Here is a 27646-nt window from a genome sequence, read left to right as displayed (position 1 = left end):
TTGTGACCAAGTCTTACCATTTGTTGTGAAAAAAATCAGAAGGTTGGTCTTAAGGGTTCCTTCACCAGTTCCTCCCTCAAAATCTCACTTGGCGGTGTTGGCACACTTGGGTCCTCATACTTTAATTACATATACAGCATTATAGAATTGTCATTATTGGGCCTTTTGTCAGACTTGACATTGTGGAGTGGGAACCGCCATGTGAGCTCTTCCGCCTTCCCCTACAACAGCGCATGGCAACGCTACATAAGAATTTAGGGCAGAAAATGGAGACCAACATATCCTGATGGAACAGCAGGGGGAAGTTCGGGAATATAACAATTCAAACTGGAATCTGACCGGAGAACCAGAGTTAATATCCTCACTCCTGCAAAAAGGGCTGAGATCTTGGTTTTATGTTCGAAAGATATTCTCTCAAGCAACACAGAAGCTTTTGAGGCCACACTGATGGACTAACGAACGCAGCGAGAATGAAATTTAGTGTCAAACCAACGTCACTTTTCCACGTAAGCTGGTACAGCGCATCGCCACCGTATAGGGTCGTGGGATCACAGAGATCAAGAACTTAGCATGATTTAAAAAAAACCAGAATGGGCTCCTTATATGCCTAAGAAACAGGGTTCCCCCTGTTTTTTCCCATCCATGGGCAGAATAAACTTTGTTATGTGCACTAAGGCACATGGGGATGTGCACCACCAGTAGATACATATGCTGCCAGCTGTGGATGTTATACACACGCTGCTGATCAGCACCTGAACGTCCCCCCTGTGTGGCGGCCCAAGTGCTCAGCTTACAAGGAACGCTGATGAGAAGCATATTAAGCGTTGTGATAGTAAGAACAACAAAACGTGGATTGGGAAGGCTATAACCCCTCATGTTCTGGCATAAGGCTGCCTCCAGCTGTTGGGAGATGGGTAAAAACCTCTGTTGTAGGCTATTGCATAGCTGCCTAGTGCCAGGCGGTTTTCTGTCCTCTTGTGAAGCAGCTGATGTTGGAGACGGTGTGCTGGACTGGATGGCACCACAGAGTAAGGCAATTCCTTTGCACTACAGTCTGAAGCATGGAGGTGGTCCTCAGAGGCCTCTCCCATAGGCTCACAGAGGCTCTCTGATGGGCTCCTGTCCCTGGCATGCAGGCGGGCAAGGAAGCAGAAAGACTTGGACAAAAGAACTATCACCTCTTTATTTACATCGCACTCCAACACACATGCAACGCGTCACAGGAGGCACTACAAGGGAGCAGCCTTCCCCCACCTGCCCTCACTGGAACCTATTGTCTGTTCACTAGGAAAACAGCATTTCCCCAGGAAACTCCTATAAATAACAATTTAAAAAACCCGCATGCCCAAGGAGACCCAAATGAGTGAGAGCTGCAGGCCAGGACATGTCACTTCAGCCCATCCCAACCAGCTTGTCTTCCATGGGAAAGAGAGGAAGGTCAGGGAAGGGACACCCTTGGCAACTTACAGGCTGCAAGCTGGAGTGGGGCTGGGTCCCAACACCGCTGTGCTGACTCCAGGATGGGCGCTTTTGGCTACCTGTGTCAGCCCCCAGGGGAATCCTTTTGCTCAGAGCCTCCTTCTGAACCTGCCTCATCACTCAGATCAGATCTGCATGCTGAGCAGCTGGGCCTCTGAAAGGAAGCATGCCCCTAGCACAGCTGGCTGGCTCCCTTTGCCAAGAGCAATAACTAGGCTTTGCCCTTCTGCAGCCCAGCGCACCTGAAGGTGCAAAAACCAGGTCACCAACAGGAGTGGATTGATGCCTCTCATCCCACCAGGGAAGGAGGGAGGCACCTCCATGTTACAGCAGGGGAAACAGAGGCACAGAGCCGCGGAGTGACTCAAACTGGCCCAAGAGTGAGCCTCTGGCAAAGCCAGGAGCAGATCTGATCTAAAGTCTAGACCTTAAAGTTGACTGTAGATAATTCCAGCTCCGGCAATTGTGTAGCTGGAATTGACTTATCTACATTTGACTTATGTGGCCTTCGTCACTGAGGGAGGTCAACGAAAGAAACTCTCCCACTGGCCTCCCATACTCCTCACAAGACTGAGGAGTACCAGGGATCGACTGTTGACCCCAGATAGTTCAATTTTGCACATCCCCACTAGGAACAAACCAATCAAACCTGGAAGATCGACCGTGACAGAGTCAATCTTCCAGGTCGTGAAGACACCCTAACATCGAATGCCTTGTCACCTACACATTTAAGGCCTGATCCTCGGGTGGTGTAAACAGGCCCAACTCCCCTGACATCAATCAAGTGGCACCTATTTACCCCGGCGGAGAACCTGGTTCTCAAATTACCCTACAGACAGACAAGTTCAGGTTCTGCTGAGTGTCTGTCTGTCCAGTGCAGAGGCGTGCAACCTACAGCCCATCAGGGCTGTGTGTGTGGCCCGTGAGACCCTGTGTTCTCTGTGGCCCAGGCACAGGGCTGCTGGATTCTGCCTGTTTCCCTCTCACATCGTTTTTTCCCTCCCTGTGTTAATAAAATGGCGCACACGTAAAGCAAGGGCCCGTGACGTGAGGTGCCTGCCGATTGCACACAGAATTAACTGTGGGAGCTGTGCACCCCCTCTGCAGCCAATCAGCACACCCCACAAATTCTAGGTACACAAGTGCAGTTAGCAAAACTACCTTAGCCTGTGACATCGTCTTGTTACAACAATCTTGTAACCCACCAAGGTGAGGGAAGGCCACTCATGCAGCCTAGGTTTCCTATGGCTGGTCTTGTAAGCTAAGGCACTGCCTAACTGTGTGTCATGGTCCGAGGCCCTAGGTAGAGGAGAAAGAATCTGTCTCGTGGTGGGCGATAAGCTGTAGGGAAAGCCAAAATTTCAGGTCTGCAGAGAACGAGAACGTCCCAAGCAAAGGGGTTCAGTTCAGGGCATCCAATTTCCTGGTCATCCTCTCTGACCTCCCAGAGAAGTTTCGAGCATGAAGGAATGTGGATGCTCACCCACCCACCTGTCCCAGAACTCCCAGGGAGTGCCTCCCAATCTTTTCACAGAAAATAACCAGAGTAAAAGACTTAAGACCTGTCCTCCACTTGACCTAAGAGGGACAGCTTTAGCTGCAGTGAGAAGAGAGTCTTGCATTCTCTTTCCCTCTCAGCAAAGACAATGTAAGACCCCTTTCCAGAGATTCTCCACCTGAGGGTTATGAACAGGTGTCAGGGGCCACAAATCACTCTGCTAGATGGGAGAAGGGGTCCCAGCAAGGTGGGAGAGATGTCCTGGGGGGCAATCCTGGGAGGAAAAACATTGAGGACCACAACCCTCAGCTCATCACCAGAGTCAATCTTGTTGAGTCCCCACCCAGTCAGAGCCTGCAGCTTCAATCATTTGGTCGAGATTTCCCCACCCCTCCCCACTGCTACTCATAAATAACTTGTCCCTGACCCTCGAGGCTGGAAAGGAATCTCCGTCCCCTTCTAGACATTAATAAATGATCCCTGATCACCGCTGGCCGACTCTGGATCCACACAGCGCCCTTTCCTCCTGGTCACTCTTCGGTTCCGGTGAAATTTGGCGTAGCAACGTAGCCCTACAGGGAACACACAGATGATGAGCGTGAGCTGATCTGTTCTGGGGAGGATTCGTCGCATGTGCGAGTGTGCCCACGTGCACACACACACATGCACACAATTGTACGTGAGTGCGCACTGGTGAACAGAGCTCCCAAAGGATTAGGCTGGCCTTTGTCTTACGGCAGAAGTGAGGGCAACTCAGCACTGAGGACATGTCACTTCTGGTGACACACAGAGTCAGTGGCTGAACCCACTGCAACGGGGACTGTCCCAGGCATCTAACGTTGACTGAGCCATTTGGTCCAGAATGGCAGAAAAGTCCCATCACGTGGGTCGGACCTTGCAGAGCTTACTGTTTTCTGGACTCATGCACTAGAGCAGGGGTGGCCAATAATGTTGGATGGGGGCATGCCAAGAATTTGAAAGCAGTCAAGGGCTGCATTCTTCCATAATATTAAAGGAGGGTACTCTGCATCTGAGATGGAGGTTGTGTGTAGGCAAGAGCTTGGAGTAAGGGATTGGGGTGAAGGAGGGGGTTGTGATTTGGAGCAGGGGACTGGGCTCCAGGATCTGGGAGTGGGTATGGCTGCAGGAGAGGATTCTGATGTGGAGGAGGGTTTCGGGTGGGAGTGCAGGCTCTGGGAGGGGGTTGTGACCTGGGGCAGTATGCAGGAGATTGGGGTAGAGGGTCTGGGAGTGGGGGCAGGGAGCTGGGGAAACGAGAGGGACTGGGGTCCCAGAGGCAGGCTCTGGCCAGGAGACACTTACCTGGGCAGCTCCCAGCCAGCAGCCCAGCAAGTTCCTCTGCCAGGCTCCCTGCCTTCCATGCCCCGCGGGCCGCTCTGAGCAGCCAGCAGGGGTCATGTTGTGCTCTGAATCCTGCGAGCATAGGGGAGAGGGGTACTTTGTGTGCCACCTATCCTGCCAACAGGCAGCTCCCGTTGGACAGAAACTGCGAGTTTGTGCTGGGGAAGGGGCAGCACATGAAACCTGCCCTCTTCCCCCCGGCTCACAGCACTCTCACAAGCACATGGCCATCACAGCTGGCGTCACTGAGCAGCGTGCACGGGCAGGGCAGAGAGGGAGCCCACTGCGCTGTGGGCTGGATCTGCTGGTTTGGCAGGCCCCATCCAGCCCGTGGGCCGTATTTTGGCAGCCCCATACTAGATGGTATTTAGCTCACTGATCAAAGGTTACGCCTGTTCTTGTATGACTGAGCTTTCACTTGTCCGGCAGAGTGGTTCACAGGCTCTTCTGAAGGGCCTATGGATTTTTCTTATTGCCGCCAGCACACAGTATGGAAGCTCTGTGTGGTTACGTGGTCCATTACTAAGTGATCTCTCCCCTGGGACATTAATGCGTGGCTACGAAAGCAGCAGTGCTCTGGGAGCTCCCCTTGCAAACCATTTCTCCACACTTCCTGAGAGGAAGCAGAGGCTTCGGACAGCAGTGGCTGAGGGCCTGACCCACAGCCCGCTGGAGTCCATAGGAGTCTCTCCATTGGCTTCTCTGGGTGGTGGATCAGGTCCTAAAGCACAGGGAATGTGTGACGCAGGCTGATGTAGCCTTTGGGGAAGAAGTAACAGCTCGATGCTCAGACAGCAGCCTCTGTTGTGAAAGGATCACAATGGACAGCCTGCCTCAGAAGCGTGCTTCACACTGGGAATTTGCCCAAGTAACTCAGCTCTGGCTGGGACTTGGCACATTTGTCATTCAGTGTCTCTTCTTCATCAGCCTCCTGTCAATCAGATCCATACTTTACAAACTGGAAAATGGGTTTAGAACATTGGGCCAGCTGGTGAGAATCCAGGCAGCTCCACCGACGGCAAAGAGCTTAGAGTCTGGCCCTTGGTATCACTGGAAGGTGCTGCATGGACAGCCCTGGTGACCAGAGCCCTCTGTTGTGCAGCAGAGCAGGACAGCACAAGTTGAGTAGTACAAGCTTCCCCACCTCTGACCTAGAGAGATCCCCTTTTGGAGGTGAGAAGGCACTTCAGTCTCCCTGCTTCTGCTACGAGGTAGCCAAGGAAATCACCCTGGAGTACTGGGTTGTATGATATTGGCAGTAGTCCATTGGGAACTGGGCTGATGTCACTGCTCACTAAGTGGACAACACTCTTTTGGATACGACTGCTTTGAGTTGCATTCAGACCTGCCCACTAAAGGGGAAGCATCTGTATGTTATTACCGAGGCCCCCAGGTTGTTCAATTCCCCCATAAGAAAAACACATATGACCAGAATGTCACTCAACTGCAAATTTATCCTAGTACCACAGTTCCCTCTATTTCCATCCATGTGTGGAATAAATTTTGTTATGTGCACTCAGGCATGTGTGAATATGTACCACCAGGAGAAACACATGCTGCCACCTGTGAGTGCTCTGCTAATCAGCTGTGTGGCACCTGAACCTCACTTGGGTGGCCTCCAAAGGGCTCAGCTTACAGAGAATACTGCCTAGTACCACATCTCATGGGACATCAATATGCAGAATACATACTGGCGTTATCAACGACCCAAACATGGGACAGGGCCTGGGGCAGACTCACTGGGATTTCCTTAGAAGCCAACCTATCACAGCATCATGTTTGAATAAGGTCCTGGGTCTAGCGTACCTGCTACTATGCACACCCCTGAGAAAAATCGAGCTAGAGAGCATGGCATGTCTTCAAAGCTCTTTACGGATATTAACACATTTTTGCTCACATTCTTCTGGTTAGACTGGTCTGGAGAGATTAATTTCCTTACTTGCAGATGAGGAAATTGAGAGATTGACCATGGAAGTGCAGTAAATTAATAGCAGAGAGAAGATTAGCACTCAGGCATCATGGCTCTCGACTCACTAGACCCTAGTGCCTCTCTTTAAACGTGGTAGCCAGCCACTGAAGCAATGCTAAGTAGACAAGGACTTGGAGGTCTCCCACCAGCAATGAGCTGAACTCACCTTGCATGCACATGCAGTCATCGTAACATTTGTTGTTAAGGCCTCGGTTGTGCGGTTTGCAGAGGTGCTCACGCAAGTCACAGCAAGATCCTGCCAACAGAACAAGCGACCATCAAAAGATGGTCCAAGGAGAAAGATTGCAGTGGACTTATCTCCCCACCAGCACCTACCCTGAGCAGGAATGCCTCCCAGTCACAGCCCCAGGGCATTCTCGAGTGTGGATGTTCCCAGCAGGGTCCATGCTGACCTCATCATACCATCCATTTCTCAAAATTATGATAAATTAAAGGTGGGTGTCACTCCCTACCCTACCCCACCCCACCCCACCCACAGAATCCAAGCCTAGGTTTCAAAACTCTCCAGAGTTTTCACCCAACTCTGCAAGAAATGAATTCATTTTGATAAGGCCCGTGTTCACCTGGAACGCAGTCCAGGTGATGCTCACATGGCTCTCCTTCAGCTGCCCGGGTTTCGTTCCCATTGCTGGGACTCTTACTACGGTGTTTCTCTAGGGAGAAGAGCAAATGGAATTTGATAGAAGTTGATGGGATAGTATCATTTCCAGCAGCCTGACATAGATCCCTCTGGTTTGGGTTGATAAAGTAGTATCATGTCTTTAGCAGGTGCAAGCTACTCTGGTCTTTCCCCCAGGCTCCCTTTTGCTACTCCAAACAAGCAGCAGCACCACCACTGCTCATGTGGAACAGATGGTCTATGAAAGCTCCTGAGATCAGCGCTCCTTCCTAGAGGTAGGCCAAGTACCACACCCCACCTCGAGTCAAACAGCCTCAAACTTTGGATCTGGATCAGAACTTTTCTAAATATCACAGTTCAGGTCTCATCTCTGCTCCTCACAGGCTCTGTTTGTTTATTGAAATCTCCCTTATCCCAGACCTAACCCAAACTACATCTTCCGGACCAGCTAAGGGCAAATTGCTCCAGAATATGAAATAGACAGAGGGAGGATTTAGAGACAACTTAATCAGTCATAGCTAATTGGAACAGTCATAAAAACAACACTTTCAAGCTCTAGATTTGTGGCTTAGTTCTTGAAAAACCACCATGACATCCTTTGCTCTTGATACTAACACAGTCTCCTTCCAGGTAAACCTGACTATGCCAGATACGTCACTCGACACAGGAGAGATGTGGTCTGCTCTTAATGTGGAGATTTAAACAGACTAACGCAGGACGACGAGTATCAGGAAAGGAGCTGTGTTAGTCTGTATCCACAAGTCTTTAAGGTGCCACAGGACTCCTTGTTATAGCAGGATACACCTCGGATAATAAAAGGAAGAAGGTAAATCCATAAAAATGTCCTTTGTGGTAGAACCAGGGTTCAGCAGATTTCGCATAGCACTAGAGAAACGTTAATGATGTGTGATGGAAATTTACAGAGCTAAAATGTGCATCCTTATGTGGACAGTCTGGGTATAGCCATGTTTGGGGTGTGGTAGTTAGAATGGGCTGTACCATCTAACTAATGCAATAAGACAACTTTAAGCTTTTTGGCTGTCTCTCCTAGTCTCCCATCTCCTGCAACTCCCAGACTGTCCTTCAGTTTCCCAGATAGCTGGAAGCCCCAAGCCTTAGAAGGAGGTAGCAGGCCCCATGGAAATCTGATACCTTTCTTCTTGGCAGATGGCCACATTTCTGGCTTGAGGTCTTCGTAATCTGTCCAGTCAAACAGAGTCATATCCAGGGTGGGCATCACATCCCCATCATGCCTGACACGGACCTGTGGATGACAAACAGCAAGGCAAGAGTCTGCATTTCTGTAGGGCCCCGCAGGCAAAGTCGGGCAGGTGCTTTAAGACATGAACCCCCAAAAGTGGGGATTTTTACCCCCATTTTGCAGATTGGACAGCACTGGCCTCATGATGTTGCCACCGAAGCCAAGAACAATGTCAACCATGGCAGGAGCAATTAGGTCAATGCGGTATGCAAAACCATCCACCATGGTTAGAGAGCAAGTTAGTGGCAGCGCTAGAATAAGAACTCATGAATTTCTAGTGCCTAGGCCCTCCCATCTCTCAAAGCACTTGCAGTCTGTGCAACAGGAACCAGGGAGCCTCTGGGAAGCTGAATGGCTCAGCAGGGTGAGATGTCTCAATCAATGGAGGAGATCTTCACAAGCGAGGAAGCTCTGGCATCTCCAAGGAAAGCAGTTGCACTTCACAGGAGAGCTTTTGTGTTTGACAATATACTGGGCAGGAGGGAACTGTAGCTCACAGGGGGCTTGTCTACACTTGCCCCCAACTTCGAAGGGGGCATGTTAATCAGGGCGGTGGGAAATTATGAATGAATGCTTCAGTGAATATCTAGCACTTCATTGGGCTAATTCTCCCCCGCAGCAACTTCGAAGCTTCAAAAAAGTGCCTGCGGCTATACACGTGCCAGCACTTCGTAGCTGCCGCGGGGGAGAGTTAGCCTAATGAAGTGCTGCGTATTCACTGCAGCGCTTCATCAGTGATCTCCCATCGCCCTGATTAACATGCCCCTTTCGAAGCTGGGGGCAAGTGTAGACCCAGACAGAGTGATCTTGCTGCTACGCAGGGTGAGCAGAGGGTGTTTTTCAGCAGGAAGCTGATCACTGGAATGGTGACACCAAACAACTACCTCTCTCCTCCCCCAGCATCCTGGAGACTGCCAGCCAACATCAGCCTCCACGCCACTGCAGAGCCTGAGTTAGGGAAGTGGAGCACCTAACCCTTAGGCTCCTTTGAAATTGTCCATCAGTCTCAGAGGGGCAGTGGTCGGCATGACATTGTGCCCCACATTCTTCATAGGGGCATTATGATGATGTGAAGATGGCATAGCTAAGATATGTTTGATGTGAGATAGATCATATGAGGTATCACTGGAAAGGTTGTGATGTACTGACTCTGATTATCCTATTTGTGTGCAGGCGTCATTTTTGTATCTGAAGTTGGGAATATTGTCCAGGTACCCAGCGCTTTTTTTGTGTTGGAACTGAGTACCGGCACCTCGGCAGTCCCAGCCATGGGGTTGGCTGGCAGGAAGCCAGCTGAGTACCGGATCCACTTTTTTTTTTTTTAAACAAAAAGGGCACTATATGTACCTGTTTCAACTGTTTGCATCCAGGAAATGAACAATCTCCCCCCCGCCCCCCACTGAGAATACAATCAGCCTGGATGGGCCATTAGGGGAAACAATAGGACTTTGAAGGTGCTAATCTCCCACCTCCCTGAGAAGCTTCCCGGTATGGGGCAAACAACCTCTAACTTATGGTTGCTTTGGCTCTGAGGGGTCATGTGACCATGTCACCTGGTACTGGACTCCACCCTGGACTAACAGGGAATGGGGCTCAAATTGGGAAACAAAGGAGTCCCAGTTTTCCCACCATATGTAAATCCTACCTAAGGCAGGAAAGTGAATTATTCTTGGTTAATTCTTCATTGAATCCCCACCCAGGATGATGGCTGGCCTGGAAATATCTAAGGCCATATCTGTATTACGTGGAAGATTGACCTGCTCAGAGGCTCAATTCGCGCACCTGGTAGGGATGCAAGAAATTAACCTTTTGGGGTGAGCAGCGGACCCCTGTGCTTCTCAACAGCATGAGGAGTCAGGGAGATCAACGTGAGAAAGTCTCCTGTCGACCTTCCTCAGGGAGGAAGGCCAGGTAAGTTGATTTCAAGTAAGTCAATGCTATCTATGCAATTGCCATAGCTAGAATTGCATATCTGTAATCGACTTACTCTCCTAGTGTAGACCAAGCTTAAGAAACAAAGACAAAAAGGGTGGAAAAGGATTGAGCCTAGGCTGGAAAAAGCGTCTGGCCTGTGAGAGGAATGTCTAGAGTTCTAAGCTGCAAGCAAGAGCAAAACAACATTCAGGGTGAGAAATTTGTAACCAGTTTCTTTAGTATCTGAGCCTGTATTGCATTTTCAGTTCATGTGCTGGGCAATCTGCTCTGATCTGTTTGCTATCCCTTATAATCACTTAAAATCTAGCTTGTGTAAATAATACACATAGTTTTGGTTTCCTCTAATACGAGTTTGTGGAATCCATAACTGGCTGGCAAAGAGCTGTGTATATAGCTTCCTCACCAATGAGGGAGGGAGGAAATTTGATGAGCGTACACTGTATAGTTTTCTGTGCAATACAAAACAATACAATTCTGTGTTTGCACCCGGGGAGCCAGGGGGTGCACTTAAGAGTTGGGCAATTTCCTAGCCGAGTCTTCCCATGCAGAGCTGAGCATGTGTGTCTTTTCTGCAGCTGGTGAATCTCTCTCTACGTGTATACTAGAGGACAAGGCGAGGAAGCCCTGACTGGTGGAATAGTTGAGCTTTGTGGTACCTGAGTATATCAGGTGGCACCCTAGAGGAGGGGGAGCAACCCATCACAGTAGGGTCCAGTGTGTTTAACAGACGCACCTTTACCTGGGGCCGAAGGGACGTGGCTGGTAGAGCTGGTGGTTCCTCAGTAGAAGATGCTGTCTCCAGCGCGGTGAAGAGGAACATGGTGGGAGCCAGACGCATGGATTCCTCCATCCGCAGGTTTTGAAACTGCCCCTCAAAGCTTTCAGGCTTCTTATACAGTGAGCTTGGCCCAGGATCCAGGCCTTTGCCTACAGAAGAGGACAAGGACAACAGCTTCACCTTCCTCATTCCTTTCCTGGCTGAGGGCCACAGAAAAGAGCACACGCATTTCACAGGGATAGTACATCGCAACACCACCTGCAGCCTTTGAATCTGGAGCCAGACATCACGTGTGCTTGTGTGGGGTGGTGGACGCAGTTCAAATTCATCTCATTCCAAAACCATCTCTCCCTTGGGAAATTCAGAAGGGGCTCATAGGGGTTTTTATTCATGATGATGATGATTAATATGCACTGCGGTTTTGCAAAGGAGGCTTGGTGCTGTACAAACAACCAGATCTCTCCTGCCCCCAACAGCTTAGCTGGCAGTTGACTAGAAAGAAGCAGCTCTTGGCCACTGATTTAAAACTACACTCATCCCTCGCTATACGAGCGCAATTGGTTCCCTCCTTTCTGCTCATAGGTGAAAACTCATAAGAGGGACACTAAATTACCATTAAAATACACTTAAAAGTCTCTGATTGGTTCCAAGTACTCATAATTCGGTGAAGGAGTGGCAGCAGGTGGCACTGCTTTTGAAAGGTGAGTGAACTTTGGGTTGGGGGAGGTTGGAGAGGGTTAAAGGCTGGGGGCTGTTTGGGACCATGAGCAGGAGGGAGGGTTAAAACCTGGTGGAGGGTTGGGTGGGGCGGGGGAGGGGGCAGGCAGCTGCAGCTTGGGTCTGTGAGGCCGGCAGGGTTTCAGGCTGCAAAGGGTTGGGGCTGTGGGGCCGGGAGGTGGGTGGGAGGGTTCAGCCTATGGCAGGTTGGAGCTGTAGGGAGGGGGGTAAGGCATCTATTGGCAGAGGGGACTTCGCTCGTCTAGTGAACAAAGGTAGGTATGTGTGTCCCTCGTTTTAGCGATGAGTGTATATAAGGGGATTCAGCCAATACCAATGGGAGTCCAGATGAGTAGAGTAAGTGCTTGTGAGTAGTTCCCCCTTCACAATGAAATGGCAGTGGTTTAATTTAAATCCATTTGAACTCAAAGCACTTAAGCCACTGCAACCCACTGTGCACATCCTTATTTCAGTTCAAGCGGAGTTTATTTTGGTTGTGTTTAAACCTGTTCCTAATTAAGATAAACTGAAGTAAGAATGTCCACACAGCCCTTTCTACTGGCTTAACTGAATTAGTATAAATGTATGCCTTAAGTTTAACTTCTGCCTACACGGGAAGGTTGCAAGTCTGGGAAAAATACTGCCTGAACCAGGTCCTGTGCTCTGTCTTCTCGCACCCAAACCTCGCGGGAAGCAATCAGACCCATAACAAAGCAACTAAGTGCTCTTTCTTTTAGGGCAATCAGGAAGAGATGGAGGTGAAATGCCAGAAGCCAGATACTCAAATGGTGTAAATTTGCATAGCTGCATTAGCTCTAATGCAACTATATTGAGGGATAGCTCAGTAGTTTGAGCATTGGCCAGATAAACCCAGTGTTATGAGCTCAATCCTTGAGGAGGTCATTTAGGGATCTGGGACAAATAGATTGAAAAAAAAATCTGTTAAGGATGGTGCTTGGTCCTGCAAAGAGAGCAGAGGACTGGACTTGATGACCTCCCGAGGTCCCTTCCAGCTCTATGAGATGTTTATCTCCATATCAGCTGAGGACCTGGCATCCACAGGTTGAATGGAGAAGTAAAACAGCCTCCTTATTAAATTAAAGCAACTTTTTAAAGCGTTTGTTCAATTTTGCACCTGCAAAAATGTACATGTTACGCAAACCTTGCTACATCAAACAAAAAAGCAGTCTTGTAGCACTTTAAAGACGAACAAAATAATTTCTTAGGTGGTGAGCTTTCATGGGACAGGATCCACTTCTTCAGATGTGGACAATTCTAACAAGGCTACCTCTCTTTGCTAAGCTGGTTTGACTGGAAATCATGAAAATTGAAGTTCTGAGGGAAAAATAAATTAGTTTTAAAAAAATGGATTTTCAGCCACGTTATTTTTATGCATGCAGAAATTTCCAATTCTGGTAATGTTCCAAGGTCAAGATTGGAGATTTTGAACCTTGTGGAGGTATGTTTGTAGACTGGACCAGCTGAGCAAAAGCAACTCTAAAATCTCCACAACAAGGCAAGCACACCCCAAGCCCCGTAAAATTTCAGGGTTTCCTTCCCTCCTAAAATCAGACCATTTGTACAAAACAGCAATGAATTGTGACCACTCACCCCATCACCCCAGCCACACCCACTGCCCCAGACACCCTTCAATGCTTTTCCACAGCTCTCACACACACTGCCCATCTCCAGTAAACCTTCTCCCTCACCCCACCCACCTCCTCTCCGCACTGCCCCTCCTCAGCCACCAACCACACGCTGCCCTTCCCTCCTCCACACACATACGCTTTGCAGTCTGAAACAACCAGAAGACTTAAGCCCTTTGGGTCCTGCTACCTCTGTGTTGTTTCAGCCTCTCCCTGCGGCTGTGCCGCCGGTGCTCCCGGTTCTGCTTCTTCCCCCTCTCCGACCCGGGGGACTGGTTCTCCCTCTCGGGATATGGGAACTCAAAGCCCAGAAACACGTCCTTCTGCTGCTTCAGTGCAGCAGGCCGCTGGATTGCCTCCTGGTCCTCCCCCACTGGCATCCCACTCAGCAGCCTGAGGGCCTCCTCTCCAGGCACCTGCCCTCTGGAAGGCATGCCATGCGCCCTGTCCTTCTTGGCTATGCCATGTCTGCGATGGAGCCCTGCCTGGGGCTGTTGCTGCCACAGCTCCTGGTTTTGAAGGTGGTTGTTATTCTCTGGGTTGTTTTCATCGTTGGAGACTCCAGAGACATCCAGAGACTCCACCGTGCAGACATCAGAGAAAACCAGGGCACAGAAGACAAAGAAAGGGGACAAGGAACAGGAGGAAGATGCCATAGTCGTGGGCCCTCGCTGCACCTGTGGTGAACATATAACCAACATCAAGTTCCTCAAAGAATCCAGGCCTTGTAGCGCCTACAACACTCCCCTACTAGCTGCCCTGCTCCCACCCTCCAGGGCTGAGAGCAGCCCTTTAAACACATCATGCTCCCTGGTCCCACAGCTGCACGCCAGCCTTGGGGGTCTGTGTTTTTAACCCTTAATAGCTCTACTCAGGATGTTCTTGTCAACTGCATAAAAGTTTCACCCTGGTTTGAGCCCTGCTAAGCTCTTGGCCTCCACAATATCACGTGGTAATGAGTTCCAGAGGCCACCTATGCATTATGGAAATAAAAAAAACCCCTCTTCTTTTATCAGTGGCATCTGCCTTTCAGTTGCATCGAACGTGGATTCAATCTGAGGCTCTCAACATGCTACATAAAGACTGTCAAGTGTTGTGATCCCCTTTTGAGAAATAGGGAGAGACACCAAGAAATTAAGCGCTTTTCCAACATCACAAAGTGGCAGAGCTGAGAACAGAATACCCCTCCTGCTCTCCACCCTCTAGGCCTTAGCAGCAGCAGGAGGGTGCTCAGAAGGTGGTACCACCACACACTGAACTTACTCACCCTGCCCCATGTCTCCTCCTTACAAAGACACTGCTGCCCTGGCAGATCCTGCATTTCGCAAAACTTTACGTCAAGAAAAACAGCCACAGAAAGCCATTGTTCAGTCGAGGCGTCCGGTGCATGGGAAAACACTGGCTCTGTGGTTGCCTCAATGATGTAAAAAGGGAAGGCGGACTTAACCCAGCTAAGCAGTGAGTCTGAGAATGAGTACAAGGGACAGGGCAAGTTAGCACCCCAGGACCCACGCCTCTGCTGGGGTAAAGGAGCAGTTTCTTTGATGTCAGTCAAGCAGATGATCAGCCCATTCGCTTTGGGGGCAAGCAGGATTGCAGAGGCATGTTTGCAGCTCAGCTCCTCCCACCTCATCTCTTGGGACACCCGGCTACAATGTGCAGGCGGGGCCCAGGGCAAAGGAGGGCAGTGAGTGAGGGGGTCCTTCAGACGGGCTGCCCATGGAGGAGACCGGTGCATTGGCACCATGGGCTGCCTCGGAGCTGGCTTGTGAGAGTGGAAGTATGGAGTGGGAGAGGGGCCAAGATTCAGGCCTGAATGAGAACACAGCGTGAAGATGCTCATGGCTGGCAGCGAATGAGTCTCCTAGGTAACCTCAGCCTATTGCAGCACGTGCAAGGCCTGCAGGGGGCAAGAGGCTCCCGTTTCATGTGCAAATGAAGGTAATTAATCAATGGTGATGCCTCCCTTTGATTTCTGACAAGCCCCCCCTACCCTTCTCTTTCACCTCCTGCCATCTGAGGGGTGAGCGATGCAAGCCTGGCTCCTACCAGCAATGGTGAGGCTGCCCAGCACCTGCTCTCGTGCTGGGGCTTCCTGTCAGGCAGGTTGGCATTCTGGGATTCCTCGCAGCTGGCTTGCTTGAAAGGAAGATCTCAAGATGAACAGAACTGGAAGCAGATGGTGGCCTTGCAGGGCCAGCAATGGGCCTGAGCAGCTCAAGAGGTGCTGTCAAGAGCCCAGTACATGCTGTACCAGGGAAGCGAAAGCAAAGCAGGGCCTGAGTAAACCTGGAAGAGTTCTCTGAAGGGTAGCCAGGCAGCAGAGGATGTCTTAAAGTCATCTCTGTTGGCTGTACAAGGGTTGGAGGGCAGTGTCATGTTCTGATTAGGGGACAGGGACTTTAGGCTGCTATTACTGAGTTCTGGCCCCCAAGTTTCACTCTGAACTTGGGCAAGCCATGTGCCTCTCCTTACCTCGGTTTCCCCATCTGTGAAATGGGGCTGCTGTGTCACTGGATTGGGGAGGGTTGTTTGGGCAGTGAAGCCTTTTGAGATCCTTTGATGGAATGGCCAGGGCAAAGTAACCTTATTTACTTCTCTTTGTATTCAGATTTCTCAGGTGGCTCCTTTACAGTTCAACTTTTTGTTCTAAGGTGGATCTTCAGACCATCATATAATCATTGTATGGACTTCCCTGCCCAAATCATGTACATCTTCTCTCATCCCTTCTCCCATCCCTCCAAAATCAATCTTTTCCCACTTCTTAGGTATTTCTGGCATAACTACTTCTGCGGGACATTACCACCACCCCCATGACATTTAGGACGCTGGTTTCCCCAAGTCTGGGCAATATGCATGATTGGATAGAGCAATGTGAAGTCCAGTCCTGGAGGACATTGACCACAAAGAAGCTGCAGGGGTTCTCATAGGTGAACATACAGAAAAATACAAATTCAACTACAGCTCTTCACTTCCTCTGCTGGGTTAGATCACCAGAAATGTTTCCGGGGCTGACTTTGATCCTAGTGGGTCTCAGCTTAACATGAGACTGAGACAAGAACTATATCCAGAGGAAGTCCTGTGGCACCTTACAGACAAACAGATATTTTAGAGCATAAGCTTTCATGGGCAAAGACCCAGGTCTTATGCTCCAAAACATATTTTAATCTGCAAGGTGCCACAGGACTTCTTGTTGTTTTTGAAGACACAGACTAACTCAGCCACCTCTCTGATACATATCCAGAGGAGTCATTATGTCTCTTTGGGGCTGCAGAACTTGGCACCTCCACATATTAACCATTTGCAGGGGTTTGTCTTCAGCACACAAGGAAGAAAGGAGAGCCCTGGCTACTAAGAGCAATTGATAAGGGGAAATTCTTCAGTCTGCTTGCGAAAGCCCAGCTTGTTCATTCCTCAGCAAACTGTCAGAACCTCCCTACAGTACATTGTGTGGGGGTTTAGAGTGTGGCAGGAGGCTAACCAGAAACAAAGCCCTTCCATAATTTTCCACTCCATCAAAAAAAAAAAAGCCCCCTACCCTGGAAGATCAGACCCAACCATATTAGTGCAGGCAGCACTCAGGGCCTTTATTAAGGGCTGCAAATGAACAAGGAAAGCTGCCTGGTTGGGAAGCACTGGTATCTTATTCCCCCCGAGAGTAATTCTACAAATAACATTTCATTTGGGTTCACACAAAATCTCGAGCAGTAGTTCCTGAACTCTTCAGGAAGGCAGCGCACTTCAATGAGACAGACTATGCCATGGCATATCCCCTTGCACTCGCAGAGGAGGCGTGAGCGTTTGAACAGTAGTCCTGTTCCAAGAGGCTCCTGCACTCCCTTCCTCCCTCCTTGCCACAGTAAGACGACAGAGCAGGCTCTCTGCCACCCCATTCGGGCCATGAAGCAGCATTTCACCTGCCTCCTGGTGCGAACGGGTTCCTGTGGGGTTGACATTTTCCCCTGCAGTGACTTCGTGAAGAGCTGCTGTGAGGGGAAATTGACGAACTCGACTTCAGCTACTTCCCATCACTTGGGGCCCAGTCCTCTTTCCTAGCACAGTCTGCAAATTCTCGCCTCCCACCTGCAGCATCCTTTGCTTCACACATTGGTTTCTGTGTCTCTTCTGGCCTGTCCCTGTGGCCCTTCCCATCAGCAGCCAGCCTAGCTCCTGATCCTCCTCCATCCATCCAGTGTGACCTCTCTCCTGACTCAGCACCTCACCTGCCTCACCTCCCTGGTGATGTGCATTTTAGACACAGCAGCTAGCATCATTTTGATGCCTCCACTCCATTCTCTTCATAACAGGCTAAACTCTGCATTGACCACAATAGGCGTTAAGTCACAGCAGAATTTGGCCCTTCAAGGAGATGCCTTCCCCAGCCTGCACTAAAACAACATTCCACCCAAAGCAGAGACAAATATTCACCCCTTTCTTGGAGTCAGGCTTAATCAAAGATTATAAACTTCCCCACAGACACGCTTGCTCCCAGGTTCCTCCCTCAGTGCTCCTCAGCCCATTCCCTAGATCCTCTTTGCTCCAGGAAGGCACTTCTGCCTCCCCTATACTGTATTCAGGCAGAGTGATGAGTCAGCTGCTCTCAAGAAGTCAGCAAGGCCAACTTAACATTCCCAGTAGGATCAACACCTGCTAACACACTGGAGCGTCTTAGATGAATACTACCAAGCCCGACACTGGTCCCAAAACCACCCTCCCTGCAGACAGGATGGTTTAGGGTCTTCCAAGTCTGGACCACCAGTAGTGGCTGTTCAATAGCTTATATAAAACAGGAGTTTGTTGTGTCTCAGCTCAGTTCCTAGTGGGCTGGTGTCTATTATACAAAACCCACCAGTGTAACTGGCAGTAATATGCTGTTATTTACAGTCACTGCAGAGAAACCAAGGATTATTGTGCCACAGAACTGCTGCCATCTCCTGCCCACAACTGAAAAGAGGTTCCTTGGGCCACACTGGAAGGGCAATTGAGGGAGAGGTTTGCCCTGATGCTGCCTGTGCTGAGTTTGGTGTGTGGATAAAGGAACACACAAAACCAACACCAAATTCATTCAAATGTCTCCCCCCTCCCACGCCACCCGCTTCATAAGGAAAGGAAGGTGAAGCTCTGAACAAAGACTATTGGGGCTCTTGATAGTCATGACAGAAGAACCAGCTCGTGTGCTCCAGCACAGAATCAAAATGGACTGAACAGAAACTCTGGGCCAGATTTATCCCTGGCTGTAATGAACTGAATTCATTGTGGGAGTGCTGCAGCAAACACATTACTCTGCGCTCCCAGCCCAGGAACGCACGCTGCAGGGACAGACCACGTCTCCCCTCCATCTGTGTGTTGGGTGTGCACCTGGCAGACAGGACAGACAATGAATCCTAACCTCCTGTGCCAGGGCTCAGTGGAAGGAAGGATACAGGAGGTGATGGATGGGCTTTGGAGGGCCTGGAGGCAACTAGAATTGGTACACTCTGGGCTAGCACGCATCCAGTGAGCAGGCTGGAGTCAGGATGGCATTGTGCAGATAAATGAGGTTTCTCTTCCCTGCAGGGGCTCTCTCCATCTGTTTTTCTGTTTCTGCCAGTGAGTGCTGCAGAACTCCACACCCTGTCTGGGGAGAGACCCGTGTTTCTCAGGAACCAGCCCCTGCCACCTCACAAGCATCCCCACTTTACGTGTACTTATCTCAAACACCTCCCCCTCCATGCCCGGTACAGGAAATGCCAATTGCCTCCTCCCTGGCTTGGAGCATTTCTTGCATGTTCTGCTCCCTGACTTTGCAAAGGGCTTTCTATCAGGACAGCTTCCATGCAGCCTCTCTCAGAACTAGCTCCCACAGACAACAAAGCAGAAACCATCTGTTCACATAACTCTGTTCCTTTCAGGATCCACTTTCAAACTGCCCTCTTCCTTCTCCAAACTGTCCATAACTTACTTCAGCTTTCCTCACTCCCGTTCCTGAGCCTTGGTCCCACTCCCTTTGTCCATCAACCTCTTATTCCTGATCACCAAATCTGGTGAAAGAGCCTTCTTCTCTGCAGCTCCTGCTCACTTACTCACTGTGTCATCTAACTTGGTGCAGCATTTTCCAGTGACATAAGTTAGTGAATAAAAGAAAGTCACAGCCCCAATTTAGAGATGCCCTAAGTGCTCACAACTCCCCTTTGGTTCATGGGAAACTGAGCCCATTTGCACAAGAGAGCATGAGTGTAACCCAGAGTGTGACTGTGGAAGGACTGTGACTCTAGGCTGTGATGGGATGGGCTTTGGGAAATTACATGCCTGTCCCATGCCTCCTGCATTGTAGCCAGTAATGCCTAAAATTTTGACCCTGCTACATAGCCTGCTGTTAAACCTAGATGGCAGAGATGGGTTGTCCCTCCTGCCTGACCCATCTGGTCTAATATAAAAGCTTTGCACTGCCATGGTGCATTCTTTCATCCGAGGATCTCTTTTCAGCCCTAGCAGAATAATGCTGACAGGCAGCTCCTAACCCTGTTTTATTAATGGGTGGAGAACAGGTGCAGAGAGGGTAAGGCTCAGTTTTCAAAAGTGCTACCTAATCCAGGGCGTCTCTCTTTTTGCAGGAGATAGGGTCTGATTCTCCATTGCTCTGCACCTTGGGTTGTCACCAACCTCTGTGCAAGGTGAACTTATAACACTACCCTACCAACGGGTAGGGTTATGCTTCCATGTCATGCTCACTTTACATGGATGTGAACGACTGCACAAGCAGCAGGCCACGGCAATTCAGGCTTCCAGGGCTCTGTGCACCCACGGTGTCATAACTTGAGCATGGAAAATCTGTGAGTGCTGGAAAACAGCGGCTCATCTCAGTGGCTCATCTCAGCAGGTCAACGGTAAAGCTGGGAAGAGACTTCCTGGCTCTTGGCTTGACCATCAGGCCATGCAATCTCTGTCTTTAGAACAGCCATCTCTGTGTAACACACCATGTGCTGCCCTCCTGCGACCTGATGAGAGAAGCAGTGTCTCACGTGGAATGCCCCTCACGAGATTCCATCTTCCATGGCCCACTTAGAGTAGGTGGTTTGCACTTATCTTTGCTATCCAGTGGAGGAGGTGCAGGTTGGATATTAGGGTAAACTACTTCACCAGGAGGGAGGTGAAGCACTGGCATGTGTTACCTAGAGAGGTGGCGGAATCTCCATCCCTAGGGGCTTTTAAGTCTCGGTTTGACAAAGCCCTGGCTGGGACGAGTTAGAGGGGGTTGCTCCTGCTTTAGGCAGGGGGCTGGACCTGATGACTTCCTGGGATCTCTTCCAGCCCTAGGATTCCGTGATCCTTCCACTAGCCTCTGGAGTTTTACATTGGCTCTGAGAGGTGCTGCTGGAGAACCTTGCAAATCTCTCATCTCCTAAGAGATGGGCTTTGTCTTCCTGTTCCTTGAGTCTGAATCCTGAAACCTGTACCCTTGGGAATAATGTTCACTCATGTGCCTAGCCCTATTGACTTCAGTGGATCTATGACACTCACAGGAAGCAAGACGGTTCCAGGACTCCAGTGTTTTAGAGGGTGGAACAGACAGCCAGGACATGGCATGGAAATAGAAGAGGGACACCTGGATGAATATGCAGTACCCTCTGCTCTGCTTTCCCCCAGGACTTCACAAAGCAGCTGACACAGCCATCATTGGTGAGAGACATGTGACCTGCTGTTAAACGGGGTCTCCTCTTCCCAATAATGAGATTAAAATGGCAATGAGTCTGAGATTAGCATCCCAGATATAGTCACTTGCTGTCACCACCACAGTGAAGAATCTCTAATTTAATGCAGCAAGCAGAGTGACAAATGAGGGACGATCAATAGGAACGGACACGACGTGCTCAACTGAAAAGCTTTCAGCCAACTGATAAAAAACACCCAGTGGAGTTACACCGGGGGGATTTCACCCGAGATGCTTGATAATTTTGGGGTGGGGGGGAATTTGCACCCATGCGTTAGCTCACTTAGAGCGAGATATTGAACTTATTCCTTGCGCGATATCAAAGTAAGAGAGATGCATGGCTTTATAAGAGGGAAACGTAATGAAAAGACAAACTGATTTGCAGTCAAATGCTAGGCTGATGGAAGACTGAGTATGAATAGCACAACTGTCACATTAATTCTATATGATGCATTACTAGCTGTGATAAGCCACCAGCTGATTCCCAAAGCATTTAATTCAGAATCACAGCCCCCCTTTTGCCAGCAGAAGATGAGAGGGCAATCAAGGAGCATTTGAAAGGTGGCTATGTTTCACTGACAATACAATTCTTAGTTTAAAAAAATAAAGAAAAGCTTTCCACTTTAGTAACTTTTCACGATGGAGCAAAGCGCAGGCTGAGAGGTGTCTAGGATCAGTGGGGCAGTATGGTTAATCTTAGGCACAAAGGGAGCTGGGCAACTGATGAGGAAAATGAAGGATGGAAAGCAAAAACTAGCAAAGTCAGGAAGACAAAGTGACTAGAGCACCAGGATCTTAAAGTGACCCAGAACCTTGAATAGTATCCAAAATAGCAGAGAAGCAGCAACTGCAGCTGAGTCTCTGCATGGATGGAGAAGAGGGTGAGGGGATGATTGATCAGAAGGACTGACCCCAGCAATCAGGGTCCAATCTCCAAAGACCCAAACCCGTTCAGCTTGATAGTTAGAGGGACCTAACCTGTGGGATGCTCTATCAATATCTCACCATCTCAGGTCCCACCCCAGGTAGCTGCACACCTTCCTGCCCAGCATTAAGGAACACAGATATGCAGATGGTAGAACTTATTATGGCTCAGAGGAACCTGCCACCAGAAAAATAACGAACCCCAATGGCAACGGGCTGAGTGTGCAATATGTAATAAAACAAGCAACAAGCCCTTCACGTGCGTGAGACACCCGACTCCAAAGAGCGTCTGAAGGGATTAAACTATGTCCCACCCCCACATTTCCAGCCACCCCAGCCCCCAGGCCCAGTAACACTGGACGGGAGAGAAAACAGGCACAGGGAGGTAGAATGACCCCCTCAAACAAGGCGGTAATGAGCCAGACCCCTCCTGTACCAACAATGAAAACTGGAGCCTGACTGGCTGCTTCCCTCCCCAGCTAAGCCACCAGTGGCTCAAAGTGACTTTAGACTCCTGGAGTCCAATCCGCCGGCCACTAGTCAAATGGGGCTATTGGGCTGGTTGCATGTGGCTAGTTTGCTTGAACAATACACATATTTGCAGGATAATGTGGCTAGTTCACTTCAGAATCAATTGGACACCAGGGCTTAGACCAACACCCCCAGGACCACGGGCTCAGCATCAGCCCCTGCACCCCCATTTAATCAATCTCCCCCGCCCAGGAGCCTCTAAGCAGGAATAGGACGTGAAGGGGAACCCCCCACCCCAATCAAGCGCTGTCACTGAAATCAAGAGCCCCCAAGGTGCAGGTCTGGAGGAGCAGAAGCCCAACCCCACCGAGAACAGCCCAGTGATGGGGGCGACGGGGAACCCCACGATTGTCTCCCGTGCACGTGGGGCGCTGACCCCTCCCGCAGGGCATAAACGGGGGGCACCCAGCGGGGGGGGGGGGAGGGAAGTTGAGCGGTCCGGCCACGGCTGGTATAGAGGGGGGACGCATGGGGAGGGGGCCCCCCAGAGGAGGAGATACTCTGCCCCCCCGGCTGCCAGGTGCGGGGCGCAGGGAGGGAGCCGCCACCGCCGCCGCCTACCTGTCCGCAGCTCCTCCGCTGGAGTCAGAGGCGGCGGGGAGGGCCGCGGCGCAGGTCTGCGCGGCTCGGCAGGCAGGGGTCGCCCCGCCCGGGAAGGGGCGGAGACCGCGCAGAGCGCCGCCCGGGGCAGTGCGGGAATGTGCAGCGCCGGGGAAGCCCGGGGGAGCTGGCGGGGCGCTCTCCCGAGCCCAGGCGCGCCCCCAGAGCCGCCGGTCCCCAGAGAGAGGAGACAAAGGCAGGACACAAAGGCAACGGGAGCCCCCTGGGGAGAGGGACGTTCCCCCCCCCAGATGGTGCTGCCTCGCTCCGCCCCGCCCCCTATTCCCCCCTTACCTGCGTCCGCCCCGGTGCACACCGCAGCCCTTCGGACCGGACCGGATCGGGGCCGTCGCTGGAGGAACGGTGCAGCGAGACACAATGAGCTCCGGGCTCGGCGGGCGGAGGGGCGGCTGCCGGGCTCGGTCCCCGGGGAGCTTAGTCTCGGTTCCTGGAAAACGGGGTGGAACAAATTGCGGGGGTTTAGGCTCTTTGGTGGCCCCCTCCAGCTTTGGGGACAGCTGCGTTAGCAGCAAAGAACGGATAAACTCATCGCATCGCTCTCCTCTGCAAAGCCACCGCGCACTGGGGCTTCAGCCTTCCCCCCGGGGCTGCTCCTCACGCAGATGTCTTAGTTCCCAGAAGACAGGTCAAATTCTCCCACATTCTTTCCCGGCTTCCTTGGCCACGACATTCTGTATTTCTGGCTTATGCCTGAACCTACTGATCTCTGGGGTGTCTGTAGAAAACGTCACATGGTATGTTTCCCTCTTTCTCAGTTAGGGAATTTGCCCCCCTGTATTAAATCCTGTTTGTGAGGGGCTGGGAATGAGCAACAGGGCTGGCTCACTTCCTGATTAGCTGTAGCCAGCAGTCCTGTAGCACCTTAAAGACTAAAAGACGAACAGATTAATTAGCTTTTGTGGGTAAGACCCTGAGAAAGTGAGTTTTACCTGGAACACTAAGGCAGTGTCTACACTAGAGAGTTTTGTCCACAGAAGGGGCCTTCTGCCGACATAACTCAAAGAGCATCTATACCAGGGGTGTGTCTACAGGAGCCCCCTCCTTTCAGAAGGGGCATGTTAATAAGGGAATTTGGAAGATGCTAATGAGGTGCTGTTATGAATATGTAGCACCTCATTAGCATAATGGCAGCTGCAGCATTTCGAAAGTGCCGCTTTCGAATTGTATGCCACCTGTGTAGCTGGGGGCCTTTCAAAGTGACCTGCAGGACTTCGAAAGCCCCTTCTTCCCAAAACAAATGGGAAAAAGGGGCTTTGGAAGTCCTGGGGGTCATTTCGAAAGGCCCCAGCTACACGGGCGGCACGATTCAAAAGTGGCACTTTCAAATTGCTGCAGCCGCCATGATGCAAATGAGGTGCTGCATATGCATGACAGTGCCTTATTGGCATCTTCCAAACTCCCTCATTAACATGCCCCTTCCAAAAGGAGGGGGCTCGTGTACACACACCCAAGGGGTTCCCAACCTTTTCAAGATGATGACCCATTCTGACAATTCAGTAAGACTTTGTGACCCAGGCAATTCAAAACCGGTGGGGGGTGAGGGTTCTCCCCTGGGGGAAAAAAATCATAAATGTTGATTTGCGCCCCTCATAGCCCCAGGCTTAAACCCCTCACAGCCCCAAAATGCCTCCCCCACCTACCGCACAGCAGTGCCACTACTGCCCCCTGATGCTCCTTCGCTGGGCTGCCGCCTCCTCCATGCAACTCCCCCCAGCCTGCCTACTCCCTTCCCCCACCTTCCACACGGGCAGTTCCCTGCCCTGACACGTTGAAATGGAACTCAATTTAATTAGTTTATAGCTGGATCCCTCCTGCCAGCCATTAAACCAATTAAATTGAGTTCCATTTCAGTGCAGCAGGGCAGGGTCTGGGAGCCGGAAGAGCGCGCGGCAGCACCAGTGGGAGCCATAAATGGCTCCTTAAAGAGCCACGTGTAGCTCAGAGCCACCCAGCCGGCGACCCTTAGAAAAGCTAATGTTGATCCATGTTTGGGTCCTGACCCATAGGTTGGGAATCCCGGTCTACATACATAAAGCACTCTGTTGACAGAGTACACATTTGTCTCGACAGTGTTAGTCCTCCGAAATCTGAGGAATCACACTGCTGTCAACAGAGAGGGCTTCTGGTTCACCAGGCAGCCCCTGTTTGCAGAGCTTCTGGTCAGCTGCTCTGTCAACAGAGGGCTTGGTAGTTTGGCTGGTCTCTGTCAACAGAGCATATTGTTCTCTCAGGCTGCTTTCGTGTGTAGATGCACTCTGTCAACAAAAACACAACGCTATCAACAGACACTTCTAGTGTAGCTGTGACAGACCCCCAGGTTGTCAGCAGAAGGGATTGAACCTGCAAGGCTAAACCCTTGTGCTCCACCACATAAACGAAAGGCAGCTGGCTGTCAGCTAAGACTGTAGAGTAGAAATTTCACTCTCCCTAGCACATGCTCTCAGTGCCTCTGGGTTTACATCCCCATAAAAGCTCATGACCTAAGCAATGTGTTTGTCTTTAAGGTAGTGCAGGACTGCTTGTTATTTGTGAAGCAACAAACTAACATGGCTGCCCCTCTGACGGTTTTCTGTTCTGTTCTGGTCATTCCCTCTGGGGCACCTGGCACTAGCCACTGTTGGAAGACAGGATACTGGGCTAGATGGACCTGTGATCTTATCTAGTCTGGCTGTTCTTACACGTTACTGTTGGAAAAGCAGGACCACCAATGTGTGTGTGGGGGGGGAACAAGGTTAAGGTGGCAACTACCCCAGCGCCCAGCAATTCAAAAGCGCACAGAGCTCCCAGCCACCACCACTACAGCAGCAGCTACGGTGTCCGGAGCTCTGAGCCTTTTAACTTGCCACTAGTAAAAAGGTCCAGTGCAGCAATGCAGTTTAGGAAATAAGAAGTGACCATGTAACCTAATGATCCCCCATCAAAGGAAAGAGCGTAGGGAAAATTTAGAAGGTGGGCTGACTGAGTGAGGTAGGAGAAGTGGCCTGACACTCAGTGGCTACGTCTACACTAGCCCCAAACTTCGAAATGGCCACGCAAATGGCCATTTCGAAGTTTACTAATGAAGCGCTGAAATGCATATTCAGCGCTTCATTAGCATGCGGGCGGCCGCGGCACTTTGAAATTGACGCGCCTCGCCGCCGCGTGGCTCGTCCCGACGGGGCTCCTTTTTGAAAGGACCCCAGCTACTTCGAAGTCCCCTAATTCCTATGAGCAGATGGGAATAAGGGGACTTTGAAGTAAGCGGGGTCCTTTCGAAAAGGAGCCCCGTCTGGACGAGCCGCGCGGAGGCGAGGCGCGTCAACTTTGAAGTGCTGCGGCCGCCCGCATGCTAATGAGGCGCTGAATATGTATTTCAGCGCTTCATTAGTAAACTTCAAAATGGCCATTTACATGGCCATTTCGAAGCTTGGGGCTAGTGTAGACACAGCCAGAGAGAAGCAAAATTTGGTCATAAGTCCTTAGTCATAAGTTTTCAAAGGAGACTGGGTAGCCATCTGTCTTGGATGCTTTAGACACCCAAACCCAGCAAATCCTTCATCTTGGCAGGAAATTTGACTAGCTGACCCTTGCAGTCTCTTACCACTTTGTGGTTCTATGATTCTATGAAAAGCCAAAATACTTTTAATATATTTTCTTAAGTTTCAGAGGGGTAGCCGTGTTAATCTGTTTCAGCAAAAACAACGGAGTCCTCTGGCACCTTAAGGACAAAGTAGTTTATTTGGGCACAAGCTTTTGTGGGCTGGGGCCCACCTCGTCAGATGCATAGATTTTCTTTGTAATGTAAGAGCTCACACCAGCAAGCTTTTCCTTCACTGGCAGGATTCATTCTAAGGGAAATCAATGGGAATATTTGTGTGAATAATGGTTTGCAGAATTGGCCTCTAAATTCCAGAGTACAGTAAACCCTCGATTTAATGGACCCTAATATAACAGATTTTGGAAAAAAGGACAATGTCTGCCAGCCACCTGCTCCTCTGCAAATAAATGCCGGAGACTCACCAGAGCCACCCCTGGTGCTGGATTTGCTGCCGGAGCAGCTGGGGCTACCAGGGCTGGAGGAGAGGGCGGGAGGGGGAGGGGGGCTGCAGGTGCTCTCCTCCCCCAGCCCCGTGTATGTGGAGCATGTCAGTGCTCAGCCACCACTGCCTGCAAGGACACTGAGCAGCAGCTATGGTGCTGGAGGCAGCCATGCTCTACCTTTGTGCAGGCGGCTTGGAGCCAGGGGCTGGAGGAGCTGCAGCGCTGAGAGCTGCAAGAGGTGGAAGGAGCCAGGCTGGCATTCAGCACCTCTCCTGGTAATTGGGAGAGGGAAACGGAGGTGTGAGGGAAAGAATGGGGCACAAGGGGGAAAGGGACGTGGGGCAGAGGACAGGAGTGAGTGATGGGCTGGGAAGGTCAGTGCATCATCACACAACGTAACCATTTGGATGGAAAGGACTTTCAGCATGAATGAACACCCCTTTCCCCTGTAATCCCTTAAATCGAGGGTTTACTGTATGTCTGCCTCTGAGCATTGCAAAGCCATATGATGCATCAACACAGATAGAAACAAAGCTGAGAGGGACTCATTGAAAGCCCCCACTCTGTCAGCCCAC

The 27646-nt window shown here is 50.6% G+C and overlaps 1 protein-coding gene across 1 annotated transcript; it reads right to left on the bottom strand.

Annotated features, from left to right (window-relative positions):
• Positions 1-1175: 1175 nt before the first annotated feature.
• DRAXIN (dorsal inhibitory axon guidance protein) lies at positions 1176-23440 on the bottom strand. The gene is made up of 7 exons (XM_074975965.1): positions 23325-23440; positions 13476-13962; positions 10878-11071; positions 8101-8212; positions 6893-6982; positions 6475-6564; positions 1176-3549 (listed from the first exon to the last, which is right to left on the bottom strand). The coding sequence occupies exons 2-7, from the start codon at positions 13939-13941 to the stop codon at positions 3437-3439; spliced, it is 1065 nt and encodes a 354-aa protein (XP_074832066.1). The 5' UTR covers positions 13942-13962; positions 23325-23440; the 3' UTR covers positions 1176-3436.
• Positions 23441-27646: the final 4206 nt, after the last annotated feature.

Source organism: Carettochelys insculpta, chromosome 23 (assembly GCF_033958435.1).
Source record: "Carettochelys insculpta isolate YL-2023 chromosome 23, ASM3395843v1, whole genome shotgun sequence".
Lineage (NCBI taxonomy): Eukaryota > Metazoa > Chordata > Testudines > Carettochelyidae > Carettochelys > Carettochelys insculpta.
The sequence above is the reverse complement of the archived record's forward strand: the minus strand, read 5'-3'. Positions and strand labels throughout refer to the sequence as shown.